General features: G+C 46.5%; 1 protein-coding gene across 1 annotated transcript in view; it reads right to left on the reverse strand.

Annotated features, from left to right (window-relative positions):
- Positions 1–22,922, reverse strand: part of LOC146869340 (solute carrier family 12 member 6-like) — a 395,891-nt gene that overhangs the window by 293,756 nt on the left and 79,213 nt on the right. Inside the window, exon 2 of the mRNA XM_085651058.1 lies at positions 19,636–19,724. Coding sequence (XP_085507184.1) covers positions 19,636–19,724 — 89 coding nt within the window. The remainder of the gene's footprint in view (positions 1–19,635; positions 19,725–22,922) is intronic.

Consider the following 22,922-nt stretch of genomic DNA (forward strand, 5'->3'; position numbering starts at 1 on the left):
CTGGCATCTGCACAGGGTTTTTCAGACAGTGGTAAAGCCTCAAGTAGAGTTTGCTCAGATAGCATATCTTGTTCTGCAGCTTCAGGACGCAACAGTTACACAAGGCACCAAGGCTGTTGATTCTTACAGATTGTTTCATTTGTGTGTTCTTCCCAAAGCTCTAGTTGTAGGCTGGTGAAGGTAGGCCTGTGAGACCCATACAGATGAGATGGCAACTTCACAGCCCAGAATTTCACAGTAGCAGATCTATGAAGTCCATCTGTGGAAATGTACCTTTTCAGGGGTACACTGGTACAGGGTCACCCTTTTGTCCACGGGTTCAAAGATCAACAAAATAGAGATCAGCACTGGATTTGGGAATAAATAACAAGTTTATTAATCACTCATGAGTGGGACCACATCCACACAGCACTCTCAAGGGCTGCCTGAGGTAGTACACTGAAGTCACAGAACTCAGGGCTTTTATACAGGTTTTCTGCACTGTAAGCATGTGAACAGAAATAGGGAGAACGAGTTTTATAAATCGTTTTCAGAAAAAAGGGCAGATGAATAATCACTTGGTCAGCAAAGTGGGAAGGGGAGCAGGAGTCCTTATGGCAGCATTAAATGGTTGACAGTTAACATCTGAGACCAGGTGCTCTGGCAGCTACAAACCCTCAGCACGTACATTGCTTTTAGCTGAATCAGGAAGTCAACTAAAATAGAAGCACAGGCAGAGTGAAAAGACGAAGGAAACTTAAATGCACACCACAACCAAAATGGCTGTCGCTTATGCCAAGTAAAATATTACATGTTTTCCACAGACGGCCCTTTTGGCATAAGCGAAGACATTTTCTTATGCTTTAAAAGGGGTACGATAAATATCATGTATATCAATCAGCATCATATTGCTGACTTCTCGGTCTATTGCTAAACAGGCATTTACATTTTGGACATTTGTTTTAGATGGTAGACAAATAGTAAAAGTGGAAATACAGAGGGAACAAAGCATTGGCCCGCATTGGATACATAAACAACAAGAGAAGAGAGTTGCAATAATTATAAATAAGTCCGACAATATTTTTAAGCCCCATACAAAAAATACGCTCCAGAACCATCCAGCCCAAGTCCATGTTCCTAAATCTTGATGTATCTCTGTGGTTATTTTATGCATTTTGGAAATGGCATCATAAACAGAAGGGGCGTGGTCAGGGATAAAGACACAACAACTACTACTACCGATAATGCGACATGCTCCACCACGATCAGCTAGAACCACGTCTAGCACCATTCGGTTTTGCAAAGTCACAATTCTCGTAATTTGGAATTCTTCTGTAATATTTCCAAGCGCCATTGCTGTCTGATTAGTCACAGCCTCTACTACTTGGGTTAAGCGTCTGATTTTCCTGCTATTCAAAGCCGCACCAACAAAGAAAAAAAAGAGTCCCAAATTAAAGTCAACATATTGCTGTAATGCAGTGTCAGTTTGATCCACTTCATCATTATTTATAGCTCTTTTGAATCTGTTCAAGGAAATGTCATTAAACAGTTTTTGATCTTTATGATTAGATGCAGGTGCTAAGAACACAGGAGGAAGCAAGGAGGACACATAGCATGTTCCGGACCATCCGATTGGTAGATGATAGTAGCCTTTACTCCCACAAATGAAATAAGTGTTGTGGAAACTAGCAGAAATCGCTGTTAGCATGAGCTGAAGCCATTTTGGTTATGACAGCCATTTTAGTTAGCCATGTGCTCGCCATGTGCTTCTCCCGTCTTCACTGTTGCCTGCCCTTGTATTCTGCTTGAGTCATCAGTTACAGTTAACTCCTTCAGCACTGAGCCAGAGCAATGTATGATCAGAAAGGCCTATAGCTAATAGAATGCACCTGTGACAGACTTAACTGTCAGGCTATTTTAACTGATGTCAGCAACTATGTAACTCCTCCCACTCTGTTGACTAAGTGATTTTCATGTACCCTTATATGTGAAATTCTATTCGTGTGTACACTTGTACCGCCTCTTTTTGAACCTCCATGCTTACACTGCAACTATCACAGTATATAAGCACCATGGTTTCTGTACTCCTTGGACTACCTCATACAGTGGCCTGAGGGTACCGTATTGACATAGTCTCCCTCATGAGAGGTTAATATATCTATTTCCTTTGATATTACAGCTTCCGTGCCAATCTCTATTTTGTTAGTCTAAGCACTTAAGGACAAAGAAGGGCGAACCCCTGCACTGGTGGGCCACTGAAAAGGCTCACCCCACAGTGTTGTGTGAAGATAAACTGCAATTGTTCATTCCAGTAATGTTCAATACTGTGGTACAGTCACTTTTTCTCACTGGGATACTACCAAAATTGCTCACACAAAGATTTGCTCAGACTCTAGTAACAGCGATGACAAAAGGCCACTTACCCTTGGTCGTTCGAGTGTTGGGGAAAACTTAACATGTGGAGGAATTTCCTCCGCGATACTCCTCCATTTCCCATACAGTTCCTTTGGCTTGTGGGTCCCCTTCCTCATCTGGGTAACAAACTTTATTAAGCTTTGCATTAAGTCCTCCTACATCAGCTAAAGTGATATTAGCAATTTCAGCAACAGTGCGAACCAGGCTCTACAGCAGCCATTACGCGAGAAAGGCAAGGGAATGAAAGGCGTTCCTCCCTTCTTCTGCTGTGCTGGCATCATTTCACATACCCAGCAGTTGGTAATGTTCGTAGCAATAGGAGTATGATGCAACATTTGTATGAAAGTGTTATTGAGGTACGACATTCAATGCTTTCTTTCATGATCAGGAAGAGCAAAATAATAATGTTCAGTGGAGACAGGAGCAGTAGCAGTCAGTAAGTTTTGAGCTGTAGCTACTTCCTCTACAACCCACATTATGACAGCAAAGATGACAACAGTCAAAGTTAGTCCAATAGCGAGCATCATGTTTTTACTAGACTTTTGCAGCACTCGATTTCTTCTCCTCCGGTATGTTCATTTCGTCGGTAAACAATAAAACAGATGGTGCCCTAAGGTCCTGGGCAGGCGTTGGTTTCTTCACTAACGTTGAGACGAGTAGTCACTAATAAGCTACCCCCCTTTGTAGTCAGTCTTTAACCACCCAGGATAGTGGCTCAAACAGTCTCTGCACTGAAATGACTTTTTTCCTGGATCGAAGCAGATATCTAGATGTACCAGGGATTGTGTGGTCTGGGAAGAATTGCTCAGGTCTTTCAGGTGACGCAGCTCGTCCTCTCTCAGTGACCAGGATGTCACGGTGATCTGTCAATGCAGCTGGGCTCAAGAGGGCATGCGGAACTTTACGACAGTGGGTAGCATGCACCCAAATTTTCCGGCTGGTCACTCGCACTGCAGTTCTAGTAGCCAGAAGGACTTGTTCCAGTCCACACCAACGAGGGGCTAAGGAACTGGTCCATTGAAACGACTTTGTCAAGACAAAGTTACCAGGCCGCAGATCATGGCAATCACCCTGCGACCTGTCTGGAAGGGCTTCCCGTACCGGCTGATAAATAGAAGACAATTTGTCAGTTAACTGGGACAAATAGTCACTCATCAACACATGGGGTATAACAAGTTTTGGGTGATGCTTAGGGATTCCTCAAATATTCATAGGCCTGCCAAAACCCAACCTCATATGGCGTAAGGCCAGATCGTGTATGTGGTATTGATCTGATAGAAAGTAGTGCTAGGGGGAGGGCATCAGGCCATTTCAAAGACGTGGAAGCCTGTATTTTAGCCAATTTCAATTTCAGGGTCGAGTTGTAACGCTCCACCAAGCCTGCTGATTGTGGGTTAAAAGCAGCATGAAATTTCTGCTCAATCCCTAACCCCTTCATGACATAATCGACAACTTGCCCAATGAAATGAGGTCCGTTGTCACTCCATAAGACCAGACAAATGCCGAATCCAGGGAAGAACTCTTTTAGGAGAACTTCGCTGTCGTGAGAGCTTTATTATCGTTCGTAGCATACGCCTCCACCCAATTACTGAAGGCACAAACCACTACTACGACATATTTGAAGTTAGTGCCGGCAATATCATGATGATTCCAAACTTGCATAAGTTGTTTTGTCACTGAGGATGCACCAACATGTGCCGGCCCATGTGACTCATGGGGTATAAGTAAGCTATTGGTAACTTCCATTTGGTCATATCTTTATTCCTCCAGCAGCCCTCATCATCCAGTGCGCCCTCCTTAGACCATTAGTCTAATTCATCAGCGGAAGCAGATCGTTGCATGTCCAGCACCTCTTGCCTGGCATCATGCCAACGTTCAGCTTGTGACTTCACTACATACATGGATGTGGTACTTCGCTGCATTGCGGTTTCACGTGCTGTGCGCTCTGCAAAGGCATTACCTGCTCCTATTTTATCAGTCACTTTCTTGTGTGCACTACACTTAACAATTGCCACTTTCTTAGGATAGGTTAGGGCAGTAAGGAGATTATGTACTAATTCTCCATGCACTATCTGTGTCCCATGTGAGGTGGGGAAGCCCCTTTTTTCCATAAGCGGACAAAATTGTGTGCCACCCCGAAAGCGTACTGGCTGTTGGTAAAAATGTTAACAAGTAAGTCTGTACTAAGCTCACACGCTCTCGTTAGTGCAATCAATTGGGCCGCTTGGGCTGACTTTTGTGGGATGCGATCTGTTTCAACTACTGTCTGAAGTGTTGTAATCGCATAGGCAGCAGATGTGGTGCCATCAGGCAATTTTAGACACATGCCGTCAACCCATAACTCCCCATCAACCCTAGAGAGAGGTGTATCTTGTAGGACAATGCGGCCTTTTGTTTGCTCTTCAGTAAGGAATATACAATCATGTGACTCTTGTGACTGTGGCTGAGTAGATGGAAATGGCAACAATGTGGCAGGGTTTACTGTCAAACATCTTTTCAGTGTAATATGAGGGGCCAAAAGTGTCGATTCATATCCTGTCAAGCGAGCACTAGTCAAACGCTGTGTTTTCGTTTGATTTAGCAAAGCATCAACAGAATAGGGTACTAACACAAGCAGTTTATGTGACAAAACTATTCCTTCACTCTGACGTATTGATACAGCCGTTGCTGCCACTGCTCGAAAACATCCAGGCAGCGCACGGATGACTGGGTCAAGAACAGCTGAGAAATAGGTACAATGACGTTGCATATCACCGTGTGTTTGTGTTAAAACCGAGAGGGCACAAACTTCCCTCTCGTGGACATAGAGTGTAAAAGTCTTGGTGTAGTCTGGAGTTCCTAATACTGGTGCAGAGCAAAGAGCTTGGCGTAACTGTTGGAAGGCATTCTGACATTCAGTAGTCCATGGGAGGGACATCCGAGTGTCTTTAGTCAAAAAGGCCAACAAAGGTTTAATGTGTGAAAAACTAGGGATCCACTGCATACAAAAAGAAGTGAGGACAATCAGTGTACGAACATCCTTCTGAGTACGGGGCACGGGAGTATCTAAAATAGTCTGATTGCGGTCTGGTGTAGGTGCACGTCCCTCCTTAGACAGGAGGTGACCTAAATAGGTAACCTGCTGTCTACAAAATTGCAATTTCTTTCGAGAGACTTTGTGATTCTGAGAGGCAAGAAATGAAATCAATAACAGTGTTCCGTCTTTCCACTACTCAGGGGTATCTGCAGCTAACAAGATGTCAGCGACGTATTGGATAAGAGCCATCCCTTTGGGTACAGGAAAGGAATCAAGCTGCCTTTTTAATGCCGGACTGTAAATGCTGGGACTCTCTGTATAGCCCCGGGGAGCTCTACAGAACTGATATGATCTATTTTTCAGGGTGAACCCGAACAAATAACTGTCAGGGTGAATGGGTATCGAGAAGAAAGCATTCTTCAAATCGATCACCGTAAATGTAGTGGCAGTAGGAGGGACCATAGTGAGAAGTGTAGTGATGTCAGAAACTACTGGATATTGGGGCACTAAAATGTTATTAACTTCTCGCAAATCAATAATGAATCTGTAGATTTTAGTATCACTGTCTTTTTTCAAAATAGGGAGGATAGGGCTATTGCAAGTGTTATAGGGGACCTCTTCCACTAACCCCACTTTAATCAAATCTTGAACAATATGTGCTAATGCTTCTTCACCTTCTCTGGATATTTTGTATTGGGGCAGTCGAGGCAATGAGACACCCTCATTTACTTGAATATGTACAGGTGGAATAACCATTTGACCCACATCGGTATCTGATTTAGCCCACAAAGTACTGGGTAAGGAGGCCAGAGAAACATCCTCATTGATAAGACAAGACCTCACAACCATTGGATAATTGTCATTCAAAATAACACGCACACCTTCCAGAGAACAACGTATTGTGGCACGAAAATATTTAAGCATATCGACACCCATAATATTGTCAAGTGTGGTAGGGGAAAGCAAAAATGGACATGCTGCAGTGAATTTATCAAGCCTGAATTCAAGTGGCTCTGAAAGTGGGCTAGGTGTAGGTGTCCCATCGAATCCTATCGACGTTATCATTGTGGCAGACATAGAAGCCCTAGGAACCAGTTTCTTAGACAGAGCACTATGAGTAGCCCCTGTATCAACCAGAAACCGATCAGTAGATCCCAAGATGTTTGCGTCAATATAAGGACCTATTTAATCTACTGGCACCTCAACCGGTTCCTTACCCCATCCTAGCCATCCCTATGCATAGTCGGAATCCGCAAGGGCATCAGCAGAATAATCAGACTTTTGATATTGATTTAGTCTATCAAAGGTATTAGAGTAATTTGGTCCTTGTTCAACTGCTTCAAACCTGGGACGAGCTCCCATACCTCCCCTGTTTCCTGAATTTCCTGGGCGTCCTCTCATACTGCCCCTTCCCCGCTGATACTGCTGACCTCGCAAACGAGGGCACTCAGAACGCCAATGCCCTGTCTCTTTACAATAAGCACACTGATCAGGGGACAAATATGCTTGAGGGAGTGCTCCAGGTGTATACATTGCACATCCGCCTCTTCCACCTCCCCTAAACGGTGGACCATATATTTGAGCCAACATAACTTTGGTCTGTAACTCCTTAACCTTCTTATCTTCCCTGCCTTTTGCTTCCTGTTCCTGCCGCTCATAATATTAGGCCATAGTCAAAAGGGAAACTGGGGAAGACGTGTCCGAGAACTCTAGCTGGCCTTTAAGCGACTAGCTATTTCCTGTGACATATTAGCGACAAATTTATCAACAAACAAATGCTTACCCGTATCATCGGCCAATGACTGACCACTAAAACATTGGAATGTTTCCTCAAACCTTGAAAAGAAATCAGAAACTGACTCATCCGTTTCCTGTTTACAGGACGCTAATGTAGTCCATTCTATTTTCTTAGGAGGTATGAGAGTTTTTAACTTAGTCACAAGAGCTTTATCGAATATCTCCTCTTGAGGTTTCTGCGCAGGCTCCCTTTCCGCATCCATTTGTTCTAAATGTTCCCATGTATCACCATATGCTACATTGTCATCTATTTTACATATTGTTCTCCACATATCAGGAGGCAAAATAAGCCCAAAGAACATATCAATATCTGGCAAAGTCATAGTTCAGGAGCTAATGGCTTCTTCCACCTCCTCATAGAAGGCGGCAGGATTTTTCCGGGGGTCGGGCAAAGCAGCTTTAAGAGCCATCACATCAGCTTTACTTCAAGGAGTATAAACCCAATTCTATATAAAATATCCCTTTGCATCATCCAAAGTTTTATCATCATTGGTTCCCGCACCCTTCGGAGGAACAAACAGGGGTGCAGCTTCACGCATAGGTTTTACAGTAACTGTAGTACTACTGGGTGCAGCCTCTTCCACCGGGGCGTCTACACTTTGTGCTTGAGATTGAACTGCTTCTATACCTCTCTGTGTTCTAGCTAACTCTTGCTCCTTTCGTAAACACAATGTTACGTCTCGTATTTTAACCACTAGTCTAATCATGTCAGATAGGTCTGAAAAAGGAAAAATCCCCTCTGTTAAGCGTTTGTAATCAGTATTTATATCAACTGGCTCTAGTTCGTGAGAAATTTGTCTATAATCAAATATTACCTCCCAAACAAATTTTTCTACAAAATAAAATTGCTCTGCGCTGTTCCACTGTTGAACCATAGTTACAATGAGCGATGCCGCTCGAGAAAGACGAGCCTCCTCCCTAGCAGCGGTTTTTAAGGTATCCTTTTCTGCTTTAGTCAAAGTAGAGCGAGTCTGTAGCCCATCTTGTTCTTTGTCATCTGAAGACAAATGCGCGTCGTCAGAAATCTCAACAGGGGCACTTGGAGTGGGAAATGTATACGGGGGGTGGGGGGGGCGTTCTAATAGGATTCAGTCATCCTGAGGTTTATTAAGTATGGGATAAATAGGGCGCCTAATAGGATACTGGCCATTTACCTCTACTCAACGTTCCCTATCTTCATCTTCTATTTATTCCTTCTTTTCGTTATTTTTTAATTCTAGCGCTTTTTGATATATCGTTTTTCGTTGTTCTTTTTCTGCTATAGATTCTCCTCTTTTTGCTCTCTCTCGCACTTTTCTCCCACATACGCACACAATCAAACATATCCTGTCTACTTTTTCCTTTCAATAAACACTGCTCTACATATTGAACCTTTCAAATCAAATGAACCATTTACTGGCCATTGTAGATCAGAATCTTTTTTGTGTATTTGTACATTATGGAAGAAATACCATATTTGACATACATATCTCGATTTGGTTTCCCCTCTGGGGGAAGTCGGCTGACTTTGTTAAAGACTTTCTTTGGTACCTCCAGAGCAGCAAAACCATCTACGGAGTGTGCTGAGAGCAGGCGTGTTCTACAAATATTAGTAAAATAATACTACTCCAAATATTTTGAAAGGAGAAAAATCTCCACATTACCTGCCTTCAAAGGTTGAATAACAAAAAGCCCAGGTTTAACAAATCAAGAGTGCCGCTTTAGCGACCTTACCAAACAGAAGACTCCAACTCCCACCTGCCGATCTCCGGTTGACCTAATGGTCACTACAGAATGCGCCAAAGAAACCCCGTCGAGACCGGCCGCCACCTGGAGGGTCAAATTGGGAAAATAGGAAAAGTCATGTCGGCCTGCAAAGACAAAGGTCTCCTCGTGCAGTGTGCTTCCTCAGTAAATGTTCGGTCTTCTGTCAAGACCACTCCTTCGGACGGCCGCGTCTCCGATGGGGCCACTCGTTGGGCGCCACCTGTGGAAATGTACTTTTTCAGGGGTACACTGGTGCAGGGTCACCCTTTTGTCCACGGGTTCAAAGACCAACAAAATAGAGATCAGCACTGGAGTTGGGAATAAACAACAAGTTTATTAATCACTCATAAGTGGGACCACATCCACACAGCACTCTCAAGTGCTGCCTGAGGTAGTACACTAAAGTCACAGAACACAGGGCTTTTATACAGGTTTTCTGCACTGTAAGCATGTGAACAGAAATAGGGAGAGCGAGTTTTAGAATTAGTTTTCAGCAAACAAGGGCAGATGAATAATCACTTGGTCAGCAAAGTGGGAGAGGGGGCAGGAGTGCTTATGGCAGTAGTAAATGGTTGACAGTTAACAGAGACCAGGTGCTCTGACAGCTACAAACCCTCAGCACGTACATTGCTTTTATCTGAAACAGGAAGTCAACTAAAATAGATAGCACAGGCAAAGTGAAAAGACGAAAGAATTACGAAGGAAACTTAAAGGGACACCACAGCCAAAATGGCTGTCGCTTATGCCAAGTAAAATATTACACGTTTTCCACACATACAGAGGTGAAAGTGTAAGGAGTGCAATGGGATGTGTGAGGTTGGGGGGCAATATGATTGTACCAGGCCCTGCCGTTCACTCATGCCAAGCAAACTAAACACGCAAGACTCTTGGCTATGTGGAGCGCCCAAGTTCTACACCCAGCCTCAGCCACACCAGCTGCAAAGCTGGATGTAGCGACTTGTGAGTTCTCTTGGTCCTAAGGAAAAGTTAATAGAGTGGAAGGTTCAAAATAGTTTTAATAATGAATTTGGCCTAATTTGACAAATCTGCATGAAATTTAGATGATGAGCAAGTTAAGTGCAATTCGACTAACTCACATTTTGTGCAGATCAACCAAATGTTACGAAGTAAAGTTCTAGTATGCAAGTGTGATGTAATTCAATTCAGCAGTTTTTACTGTAACAGAGCAAATATTCTAACTGAACCCATAATGGAAAACTCATTTTTGATCCCTCCTTTAACATTTCTCCCGAGATAAATAAGCATGAGACTTGGCATAACAAAATGCAGCCTATGGTGCTAATTATGTGCCAAGTTTCCTGCAGGTGTGTCAAATATGGTAACTGAAAGGTAATGATAACTAGACACACTCTTGCAGACTTTAAACTAGACCTTGTGCTCTCTCTCTCCCTCTCTCTCTCTATAGGTGTGGCAACTGTGTAATATAGCCCAATAATGCACTCGAGGGGTTCTGGTGACAGTGTTTGCATGGAGGTAGAAAAAGTTAGGATTTGTGTTGCTAACCATAACTGACCATTTTCTGTGGGTTTTCGGTTTCAATTCCAAGCCATCAATGTACTTTAGCTGTTGTTTTAAAGTGAATTTCTGAGGATTCTTTAAACACTTGTAAATGTGTCTTGAGCAGAGAAAACCTAACTTACACCTATTTCCACTGTGCACTGCATTTGGTCACGCCCAGCAGCAACTGCTTAATCACCTTGACATCCACCGCACTGCAGACAGTCCCAAGCCATAAGCAACAAAGGATGGTTACAGAGCTGGCCTGCAACCATGCCCTACGGGCAACTTCTCTCGATGTCAACCTTTGTGGCCCCAACCCCAACTGTGTACGGCCTTTGGCCAGGTCATGTACCTATTTTCACAAGACCAACGTCCTTTGGCAGTACGCAGCTTGGGTTGGCCTCAGGATATGGCAGTGTTCCTATGCATGGCCATATGGAGTGAGTGCTGGCTGCAGGCCACACACCCAATCTCTGCTGCACGTGTTTGGTGATGGGTAGTGTGATTTTGAAACGGGCACCATGACACTTAACCAGCTGCATAAGGTCTACGACACTGCTCGTTTTTTTTGGTTTTGTTTACTGCTGCCATTTAAATGTGTACCCCCTTCACACATCTGCATGAATCTTGTGATGCCAACACTGGATTTAACTTGACAAATATCGTCTACATTTCATGCAGGTTTGTTAAATGCTGCCTATGTTCTTTACTGTGTCCTGCAAAACACACAAGATGATGGACAGAATGTTGCACATTGGCAAAACATTCACCCCCAGTCACAGATCTGGGTTTAATCCATCGTTATTTTGTTCACCATGCCACCCCAGTTCATACATGGCCATATGCAAATCAGTCTTGACCCTGTGCCTCATGGGAACAGTCCAGCCCGAACTGCCAAGCTGTCAGGTTCCTCGTTCCGATGTCCCCAGGGCTGTGTTGATGCTCTATGGGGGCCCACCTCTGGATGACCCCAAGTCCGGCTATTGAAACCACGGACTTTTGAGGTGATCGAGCGGGGGAAGGAAAGGGTGGGGACTGCACGGAGGGAGATCTGTGAAGGCAAAAGAGACAACAGAACACAGCATAAGACGTTTTGTTTCCAGTTTCTCAATGGGAACCATACGCGTTACTTTTAGCAGGATTGTGTTAACGCTAGCTTGCCCTCTCCCCTGAAAAGGAAAATAAGGTATGCCCGGACATATGGGGGAAGAGCTACGGGTCGTGGTCTTTTCGTTGCAGGCACTAAAATAAACGACAAGGAAAGGCACACGTAGGGAGAATGACAGGGATCAACATACAGACGCACATACACCATATAACAACTTTGTGGTGCAATACCCACTTGTAACTGCCCAGCTCATTCCATGCCTTCGGCGTTGTGACCACCCCTCTCTCCTGACTCGCACATATGTCTAGGAATATAAGCAGAAGAAATCAAAAGTGAAAACCAGGCCACCGCGGGGTGCGGGTGCACACTGCTAGTGTCTGCCCGGGAACTGAAGTCTGTGAGGCTGGAGCACGCTTCGCCAACTGCCTAAAAGCCTTACTGCTTTCCTTTGCCTCCGATCTGTCTGATGTTTGCTTGAATCAAACACTCTCGCTCTCGTTTTCTCAGAACAATTTTCGGGCTCGCACACCGCCTGTCTTGAAAGGCGTGGCTTGCCCCCTTAAGTCTAGTAACTCTCAATATACTTGTTCGCTCCCCTGCATGAGACCAGCCGGTCTCGCCAACAGAGGGGCGGGCCTGGGAATCTCTATGGTTCGAAGAGCTTGTCTCCGACTAAGATGGGTCGAGCCCCGTAAGAAATACTGCCACAGTACTCCTACCTCGGTCACGACGAACCTCCGGATGTCACGGGCCTCTACCTAGGTGATGAGCTCGTCCGAACCTCCGTCTCTCGGCGTCTCCTCGTCTCGTCTCCCGGGTTCGAAGAATTATCGGCTCCGTGCTCGGCGACCTCTCGCCTTTTGACGTCTTGTGGTGGGGCGTGGCGTGCGTTACGCAGCGCACCTCCCGCACTGCCCATCGGGAAGTGTAGTTCCTCGCGCCGTTCCTAGTGTTGCGCGAGGATGGGCGGCGTGCGCTGATAAGTCTGACAGCACATCCCTCTTCCGAGGATCACCGCCGGCCGCTAGGCTTGTCTGGGTGCAGCCTATGGAACCGTGCGACCAGTCTGGGGGCATGGACCGCTGTGGCGGGTTCCCATGAATCATCTTCTGGACCGTACCCTTTCCACGCGATCAAGTACCACAACCTGCCTCGCACTGTCTTTGCGTCCCGGATGGCCTTGACTTCGTACTCCTGTTCCTGCAGTACCTGGACCGGGGAAGGACGGCTAGACGGAGGCTGTTGGGCACGTTTCAGAAGGGAGATATGGAACATGGGGTGGATCCGAAAGTGTGACGGTAAGCGAACCTTTACCGCTACCGGGTTTACATGCCCCAGTACTCTAAATGGGCCTATGTATTTGGGGTTGAACACACTATACTTCTTAAAACGGATGTTACGTGTTGAAACCCACACCCAATCACCCCGACTATACACTGGCCCTGGTCTCCGATGTTTATCCGCCTGCTTCTTGTACTGTTCCTTTGCCTTCAACAGATTTCCTCTGGCTACCGCAAGCACCCTACGCATAACCCTCAGCCTGTTGCGCAGTTCTGGGCGTCGCGTGTCCGTGTTGGGCAGGAGTAGGGGAGTAAACCTGGGATGGAACCCATAAGTGCTAAAGAACGGAGTGAACTTCGTGGATGAGTGCGTGGCACTGTTATACGCTACCTCCGCTGCCCATAACCATTCCACCCATTCCTCTGTAGCTGAGCTCACGTAACAACGGAGATATTGCTTGAGGGTCTGATTGAGTCTCTCGGTTTGGCCATCGGTCTGTGGGTGAAAGCTTGTTGACAAAGAAGAGGTGACCTGGAGTTTGGAACACCACGTTTTCCAAAATCCCGAGGTGAATTGGGCCCCTCTGTCCGATACTATGACCTGTGGAAGTCCATGAAGCCTAACGATGTGCGTTAGCAGGAGTATGGCCGTTTGCCCCGCTGTGGGAGCCTGTTTGCAGGCAACAAAGTGCCCCATCTTTGTGTAATAGTCGACCACCACCATGATGGCCGTCATTCCGTGATCGTTAGGAAGTCCCACGATGAAATCTACGGAAATCCGCTCCCACGGTCGCTCTGGTGTGGGCAGAGGATGTAGCAAGCCCTGTACGGGTTGGTGGTCCGCTTTCATTTGGGCGCAGATGGAACAGTTTTGCACCCATTGCTGAAGGTCTGGACGAACCGAAGGCCACCAGAACTGTCGAAGCACTTTTTCGAGTGTCTTGGTGCGCCCGGTATGCCCGGCACAGGGAGAGTTGTGACACCATTCGAAGACCATCTTCCTCAATGCTCCTGTGGGTATAAGCAGCTGTTTCCCTTTTACTGGGAGACCTTGATGGATTCTCCATTCGGGGTGGAACCTTAGCCAGGTTCTCCAAGTGGTGTTGCGGATCCCTCTCCGCACGCCATTCAGGAAGTCGTCTGTGGCCACGAGACCCACCACTCGACTAGGTTCTATGATCGATGCTTCCTTCACTGGTTCTTTCTGTGGAGTGTTTTCCTGCCGTGTGAGGGCGTCGGCCTTCCGATTGTTGACTCCCGGGCGGAATGTCACGAAGTTATACTCCGCGAAAAACAGCGTCCAGCGTAACTGACGTGGTGTAAGGTGTTTAGCTGCTCGCAAAAACTGCAGATTGCGGTGGTCGGTATAAACGGTTATCTGATGTACTGCCCCCATCAGCCAATGCCTCCATTCCGTGAAGGCATCTTTGATCGCTAGGAGCTATTTTTCAGCTATTGTATAGTTCAGCTCCGCGGGGTTTAGTTTTCGGGACATAAAGGCAATAGGGTGCAGATATCCGGTGTTATCCTGTCTCTGCGACAATACCGCTCCTACCGCGATTTCCGAGGCGTCTGCTTCAACAAAAAACGGCATCTCCGGTTTAGCATGCACCAGAATAGGAGCGGAGCTAAAGGCATGTTTCAGTTGATCGAATGCCCCTTGGGTTTCCGCCGTCCAAACAAAGGGAACCTTCACTCGGGTCAATTTGGTCAGAGGGGCGACCGTGTTGGAAAAATGTTGTATAAATCGCCTGTAAAAGTTTGCAAACCCGAGTAGGCTTTGGATGTCTTTCACGTTCTGTGGACGGGGCCAGTCCGTCACTGCCTTCACCTTCCTCTAGGCCATCACTTGTCCTGAAGGGGTCAGCATCACCCCGAGGAATTCCACGGTGGTCACATGAAACTCACACTTTGTGAGTTTGCAGAATAGGTGGTTTGTGACCAAGGCGTGTAGCACTCTTTGCACGTGGGTAATGTGTTCTTCTTCTGTGAGGGAATACACGAGGATGTCGTCGATGTATACGACTACGAAGACGTCCAGAAAATCACGCAGTACCTCGTTGAGAAAGAATTGAAAGGCGGCCGGGGCGTTACAGAGCCCAAAGGGCATTACGAGGTACTCAAACAGCCCATACCGCGTTTTGAATGCCGTCTTCCATTCATCACCGTCGCGCATACGCACGAGGTGATAAGCTGCCTTCAGATCCAACTTGGTGTATATCGTTGCAGCTCTCACCTGCTCCAAGAGAACCGGGATCAGCGGGAGGGGGTATCGGTTCTTCACCGTGATGGCGTTGATCGCTCGAAAGTCGATACAACACCTCAATTCCCCATTGGCCTTGGGTATGAAGAAGAGTGGCGATGCCGCAGGGGATCTAGACAGACGAATAAAGCCGAGTTCTAGGTACTTGTCAAGGTATGCTCGTAGGTGCAGGTTTTCTGGAATGGTTAGAGCATATATTCGCCCACAGGGTATCACCGCCCCGGGTACCAGATCAATCCGACAGTCAAATTCCCTGTGTGGAGGGAGTTCGTCCGCCTTACTGTCGCTGAAGACTTCTTGGAAGGCAAGGTAGCATTCTGGTAGCCTGGTCTCTTTTTCTGCCGCCGTGGCAATCCCGTGTATGATGGCGAGCACCGCCGCCGGCTGCACTGGTTCGCGGTTACAATGTGCTTGACAAAATGGCGACCTCAACTGGAGGGTCTTCGAGGCCCAGTGAATCCTGTGTTCATGTTTCTGTAGCCACGGGAGTCCGAGGATGATCCCGTACTGCGGGGCGTGGATGACGTTGAACGATATCCATTCGCGATGATCCCCCTCATACCGGAGTTCGTACTCCGCTGTGTGATGGCATATGGGTCCGGAATCCAGTTCTTTTCCGTCCACGGCGTAGACCAGTTCGGGGGGAGGCTTTTAGGAGGAGCCGTACGCCTAGTCGGTTGGCCTCCTGCATATCCATAAAACAGCCTGTGGCTCCGGAATCAACCATGGCTCGGACCGGTAGGAGCACGTTATTGATGTCTATCTGCATGGTTATAAAAAAAAATTATTTTTCCCGGAAGGAAAAAAAATCCACTGAAAGGATGGTATGTTTCCCTGAAACCTTCCCTCCTTCCGATTTCAGGTACGACAGTTTTCCTCCCCTTTATCCAGGGTTGCGGCTGCTGCCTGGCCGAGACGTGGCCGTCCAAATGCCGGTTTTACAGGGCATTCTCTGATGAAGTGGCCTTTCTTGCCACAATAGAGGCACAATCCCTGTTTGCGCCTATGATCTCTTTCGCTCACGGTTAACGAGGCCCTCACTGCTCCGATCTCCATAGGCTCGGGTTTAGAAGGGGGTTTCTCCGGCGGTCCGTTACGATCACTCCATGTGGTACCCCTTTCTTTGCGGGTATGCTCGCCTTTCCGCTCTCTCAAGCGATGGTCCAACCGCAGCGTCAACTCGATAAGGGCCGCACAAGTGCTAGGTTGCGGCTCGATTTGTGCCAGGACGTCCTTCAACTCCTCGGTGAGGCCATGGTAAAAGACGACCGACTGTTTGGCTTCCGGCCAATCGGTTTCGGCCACCAGTCTTCGAAAGTTGTTCAGGTAGCTCACCAAATCAAGAGAGCCTTGCTTCAGCTCCATTAGATCCTTATCCGCCGAGAACGTCTCGGCGCGTCGATCAAATGTTTTCTCGAAGGCCATGCGAAAGGCGTCCCAATCGTACAGCAGATGGTCGTCGTTCCTTACGAGAGGGACAGCCCACTGGGCAGCTTCGCCCCCCAGGTAGGATATGAGAAACGCGACCCTGGCTTGGTTGGTGACAAACATCTTAGGTTTGCAAGTAAAGTGGAGCAACACCTGTGTCATGAACACCTGAACCTTTTTCCGGTCCCCATGGAACCTCTCTGGGGGGGGGCCAGGGGAATGGCCGCCGGCACTTCTACCACTAAGGACGTAGGGGAAGACGGGCTACCCATGCTAAACGGGTTCCTTTGCATATAATCGACACGAGAGTGCAATGACGCTGTTTCCTGTCGTGAGGCGGCTAAGTCTACCTGCATCGACGCTGTTTCCTGGCGTGAGGCGGCTAAGTCTACCTGCATCTGCGCTAACAGAGCCATCACGTCGTCTAAGGTAGTCATGGCCAGCTTTCAACACAACCAGGGGGATAAGAGAATTCTTGGGCCGATAATTCTGTCAGGTTCCTCGTTCCGATGTCCCCGGGGCTGTGTTGATGCTCTATGGGGGCCCACCTCTGGATGACCCCAAGTCCGGCTATTGAAACCACGGACTTTTGAGGTGATCGAGCGGGGGAAGGAAAGGGTGGGGACTGCAGGGAGGGAGATCTGTGAAGGCAAAAGAGACAACAGAACACAGCATAAGACGTTTTGTTTCCAGTTTCTCAATGGGAATCATACGCGTTACTTTTAGCAGGATTGTGTTAACGCTAGCTTGCCCTCTCCCCTGAAAAGGAAAATAAGGTATGCCCGGACATATGGGGGAGAGCTACGGGTCGTGGTCTTTTCGTTGCAGGCACTAATATAAACGACAAGGAAAGGCACACGTAGGGAGAATGACAGGGATCAACATACATCAACATCTGGGCATACCCTTCCTACATAGGGTGAACAGCAAAACACACAAGATGATGGACGGAATGTTGCACATTGGCAAAACATTCACCCCCAGTCACAAGTCACAGATCTGGGTTTAATCCATCGTTATTTTGCTCACCACGCCACCCCAGTTCAGACATGGCCATATGCAAATCAGTCTTGACCCTGTGCCTCATGGGAACAGTCCAGCCCGAACTGCCAAGCCAAGTCTTCCCTGGACCGGAATCAAGCATCCTAGGACCGGTTTCGGGGTTTCACCCCTCTTCAGCCAGGATAGCTTGATTCCAGTGGCGTAGTGAGCACGGGACCCACAACTTCATCTGCCAAAAGCGTGAGACACCGGCTTCGTGCTTAACTGAAAAGCTGTGCTAATAACAAACACGTTTTTCACACCCAAAACCCTGTAAAAGTATTTTAAATTTCCTTTGCGACGTATCTGCACAATCTTGAGATACCAGCACTGGGCTAATGTGGTAATCGCCACACACAAAAGGAAGTAGGAGTGAAAAGACTGAAAGCTTATAGAGATATGATAGACAAAGACAAAATGTTTGAAAAACTGCCCTCACACACACGAATGTGGCATGCTTCATCATAGGGCTGCTAACACACCCCTGCGCAGACCAACGCCTGGGATGGAGCAATAGGGTGGGAGGCAAAACAAGCAATAATAGGGATCAAAGATATGAAAAGTGCAGGAAAATATATTAAAACTAGCTCAGGGATGTCCCAAAGCCCATTTTATTCCTGGGCTCCCCGGCTAGAGTTGAAAAGGTCTATCGACCTCAAGGATGGCGGTGAGCATGGTTTTATTATGCACCATTCGCCCCTCCTCACTGCAGAATGGACAACATGTTTCAGCCGGCTATTTGTCTCTTCCCCGGTTTTCTTCAGGACTGAGAAAGAGCCCTAGCGTCACGACCTCTATTCTGTATTTGAGGGTCTAAGACTGAACCAGTACTTCCGTGTGGGTCTCGTATCCACACTCTGGATTATTAATCTGCAAATAAAAAAAAATAATAAAGTGAAAGAAATGTGTTCATTTTTACATTCAAAAACATGTTGCTTTGTGGGTGAGGGTAGTTTTTCAAACATGTTGACTTTGTCTATCATGTCTTTAAGCGGTGAGTCTTTTCACTCCTACTTCCTTTTGTGTGCGAAGATTGTTGTTGAGGAGGTCGAAGTAGGAGTAGTTTCTCCTACCCCTCCCCAGGGTGTGGAACTAATGTGGTAATCACCTTCACAATTTCGGGTACATTTGACAAAAAGTGCTAACATTCTCAGATCTACATTAAACTACACATTCCGAAAAGCAATGTAAACATGTAAGCGTCTGCCACATTACATACTGTTTTGTCGATAGCTGATAAAGTTATAACAAAATCAAGAAACGCATTTAAATGAACTTTCAGATGTCCGCTGTTTATAACTTAAATATAAAAAAAAAAAACTACTTTACGATTTATAAATAAACCACAAAAAACACATTCAAAGTTAAAGTCTAATTTTAGGGCAGGTTCAGTGCAATTCTGTGGGGCACACTCCTAGGTGACCTACAGTGAAAAACACTTCTGTTTTTAACCCCCGCTGCTACCATGGTTACCTTATCCTCTCCTGGACAGATATTAAGGAAGCCTGACACAACAAGACGTAGCTGGAAGGCCTATTGGGATCCACATTTTTTGCAGATTTGTTAATTATGTCAAAATTATTCGCAAACCAAAAAAAGTCTTGTCAATAGAAAGTGAGGCTCAATCACACCTATAGAGTTGCTATGGCTGAAGCGAACGTATATCACAATATGATGCTATGCATCATATATGCTGGGTATAGATAGGGACCGTAAAGGAGCACAACAAATATCGCAGAACTCTTGGCTAATCTGAATGTACGGTTTATGGAGCACTCTGTGTGTGCAGAAGGTACTTAGGTTTGTAGTAGATAAAGCAGATGTGAGCAGTTTCCTACACACTGTGCCACAGTGGGCTCGAAGTAGGGAAAGATTAACTGCAGGTGAAGGAGTTGCTTGGGGGATGCTGAATGGTCTGGCAGAGATCACGGTATTAAGAATCTCTCAGATGGCAGATAAAGTCCAATAAAGGGCACATTACTAACGACACGTGCCGCCCAGTCCCATCCGCCACACCATACAAACTCACGCTGACGCTCACCTCAAACAGCGCCAGGTTCCGGTCAAAAGACTCTTCTCCATTGTCAAAGTTGTTGAGGTGTAACACAGAATCTTTCCTCGGAGTGTCTCCTACAAAGGGAAAGAAAAAAAGAAATAGTGAGGTCGTGAGAAGGGAAAACTGCTGCATTCCGCCATGTTCTGAGTGTTGCCCTGCAGACGCAGTGATTGATCGGCGCTGGGGCCCTGAAAATCAATAAAGGTCGACCTTCCCATTCTCAAATCTTAAGAAAATATGTATATATTCTAAAACGCCTCCTTCTGAACAAGAATCGTAATAAACACTTCTCACTTTTAGAGGTCTTCGCCAAACACAAACTTAAAACAAGCATTGGCATAGCCAATAGGTCTCGCTTTTGGGACCTTCTAAGTATTTAGTTATACAGCACAATATCCTTGGTGCAACAACAACTGTTGCATGGCTAAATACGTATAAGGTCCCAAAGGCGTGACCTATTGGCTATGCTAATGCTTGTTTGTTGTTAATTGCGCCCTGCATGAGGTTATAAGTCTAGCACACACTGCTACCTAGAACAGCACTTGGACTTCCAGAGAAAGAGAGATTAGGAAGATAAACAGGGAGGCGGTATCCGCTCCCACTGCAGCCCGGGCCACACTCCGAGGAAGGAAGCTGAAAGCGGTTGTAATTTCATCTTGAATCCTGAAAAACGTAACTTTTCTATCTTATATTAACCTAAAATACCCCTTAGTAGCAACGTTTCTTTAAGTTTTCTTTCACAGCTGTTTATTACTGATATGGCTTAGCACTTTGATGCACACTTGGGTCACGCCAATTCACATCCCAAAATGAACAAATAAATAGAGACATGAAGGCTGAGAGAGGGCTACAGAAAGCAAGAGATTGATACAAGATATATCTAGGAAAATAGAGAAAGTTCGAGAGAAGAGTGTGAGAAAATGGGAAATAGAACGAGTGAAAAAAACCTGAGAGATACGAAGGGCGAATTGCAGGAGAGGGGAGAGAAAAAAAGCACATCGAAAGAAGACAGATGAAGGGACAGAGATGGAGCGATAGATAAGAACACAGAATGGGTGCATAAATGAGTAGAGGGAAAGTAAGGAAAATAAGATAGAAAGAAAAGAGAAGAAAAGCGATGGAGTGTGACAAACCGGGAGCACGAAAGGGAAAAGGAGAGTGAGTGAATGCGGAATATAGCCTTAGAAGAAGGAAATGGTTACCTTTATGTAGAACGATAGAAAGGAAGGCAGATTAAGGGGGGCGTCAAGGTGGGGAAGACGGGGCGAAAAGAAAAGAGAGCGGGGAGTCGCGGGTAAAAGAAATAGATTAACGGATATCCCGAACTGAATGAGATGCCAAATATATCGGAAACGTTCGGCTTACTTCGGAGAAGTTCCCGCATTGGCTTTGTATGGTTCCTCTGGGTTGCCGTCTCTTTTCGACATATTGTCCGCAGGACGTAGAGAACACACCGGGGAAAGGAAAGCACCCGGCAGAGATGGGCGAGTGTTGATAGGGTACCTGGGTCGCTTGTATGCATGGGGGAGTCGGGATAGAAGCGGGAGGTAATACATTAGATAATACATTCTGCACTCATCTTACAGAGAAAAAAGCGTGTAGAAATAGTGCCGGAGCGTAGAGTAACACCTGCCACCTGAAAGTCAACAGAGGTTTGGACGCCCCATTGTTAATTGGGCGCCGCGAGTAAACAACATTAGAGACAGGCTGCCCGAGTGTAAAGAGTGACTCCAGGCACCTGTAGGCCACCAAAATAAAATGTGCGATGTGAAAGAATTCAGCAGCGGGAAAATCGCGCTGTGAGAAACGCTTGTAGACCAGACCCCGGAAAACCTATGCAGCAGCAGAGATGAGTTCACAACCATATGTGTGGGATCACATGCACAGACAGCAAAGGGATTGAATCAAAAAGAATGCACAGTGGGTTGCTAACGCGTCTTTCCTCTCTCGGCGCGGCTCTCTGAATGAAACGCGAGCGCCCTAGGGGGAGGCGGGTATTTAGGAGCTGCACGTGATAACAAGGAAGGAACTTAATTAGTAATGCACGATTAGCACCTGTGGGCTAATTAGCTGGTCCGGGTGTACTGGAGCCCAGTGGCGGAGAAACCTATTACCCTCAATGCGTGGTGACTTGAGAAGCACCAATCACATGGAATGTATTGATTTGTAGTCCAATTAGGGTTATGCCAAAGACAATCCAGCTATTGCCCAAAAATTGTGGTTTTTAAAAGAATAAGCATTGGACACACGCGCGCCTCGCGCATTAAGTTTTAAAAAAAAAGAAAAATAAGCCTGGCGGAGCGTGGCGCGCGCGCTTGGGGGCGGGGGAGCGGACCCTTTGAAGTACTCCCAAAAGGCGGATTGCATGGCGGCACGATGCGCGTGATTGTGCGCGTGCTAGCCATGCAATCCGCTTTTTGGGAGCACTTTTGAAACCCGTATTCTATAGGCTCACTTTGCGATCGCTTACGCGATAGCAAGGCGAGACCTAACAAGAATGCACCAAAAAAGACCAGAGTGGCAATTTCTACCCTAATGTACCACCTGTGACACAACTGACCAGGTACTGCAAAAAGAATTTCTCATGAAGGTAAGTGAAATGCGGGGCTGTGGGGAAAGCACTGCCAGACAAAAGTGTTAGTGAAACGGCTTTGTGCAGTACGTAGGGAGACCATAGCAGGTACTGCGCCTTGGGTATGTATGAACGGAGCTCAGTTGTGGGGGACTGCACCTGGGAAGGAGGCATTCCAAGGAGTTTTCCAGATGGCGAGGTGAGAGGCTGTTTACAGGAAGTATTGGGGGGGGGGATGAGAGCTGAAGAAGGTAGAGTCATGATGTAAGTGGGACTGGCTGACAAGTGATACATGGTTGGCAGGTAATGGGGCTTGAATCTTGACAGCTGGTTATTGGAACTAGCGCTTAGGGTAGAGGGAAACAGATTTTGTTACTAGGTACTAGTACTTGGGCGACATAAAGAGGCAGACAGCAAAGTGGTCTGAAATTGTCCCGAAATTCTCCCAGGTTAGGTGCACAAAACTTTTTTTTTTTTTTTAATATGTACATTCCGAAACTAGTAATTTTGCATTCCACGTTCTGAATAAGTACCAAAATACAAAGGAAGAATAACCAGGACTAGATGACTCACACAGTGGACATTCGCACCTTAAAATCTTCGAGGGGAGGCAGAAAGAGGATAGAGAAAGGTAGGGAGACAGATAGTCCCGTAGAGAGAGAAAAAATATTGTAGGAGGAAAGTGCATATCAATGTGAGG

This window comes from Triturus cristatus, chromosome 1_1 (genome assembly GCF_964204655.1).
Source record: "Triturus cristatus chromosome 1_1, aTriCri1.1, whole genome shotgun sequence".
Classification (NCBI taxonomy): domain Eukaryota; kingdom Metazoa; phylum Chordata; class Amphibia; order Caudata; family Salamandridae; genus Triturus; species Triturus cristatus.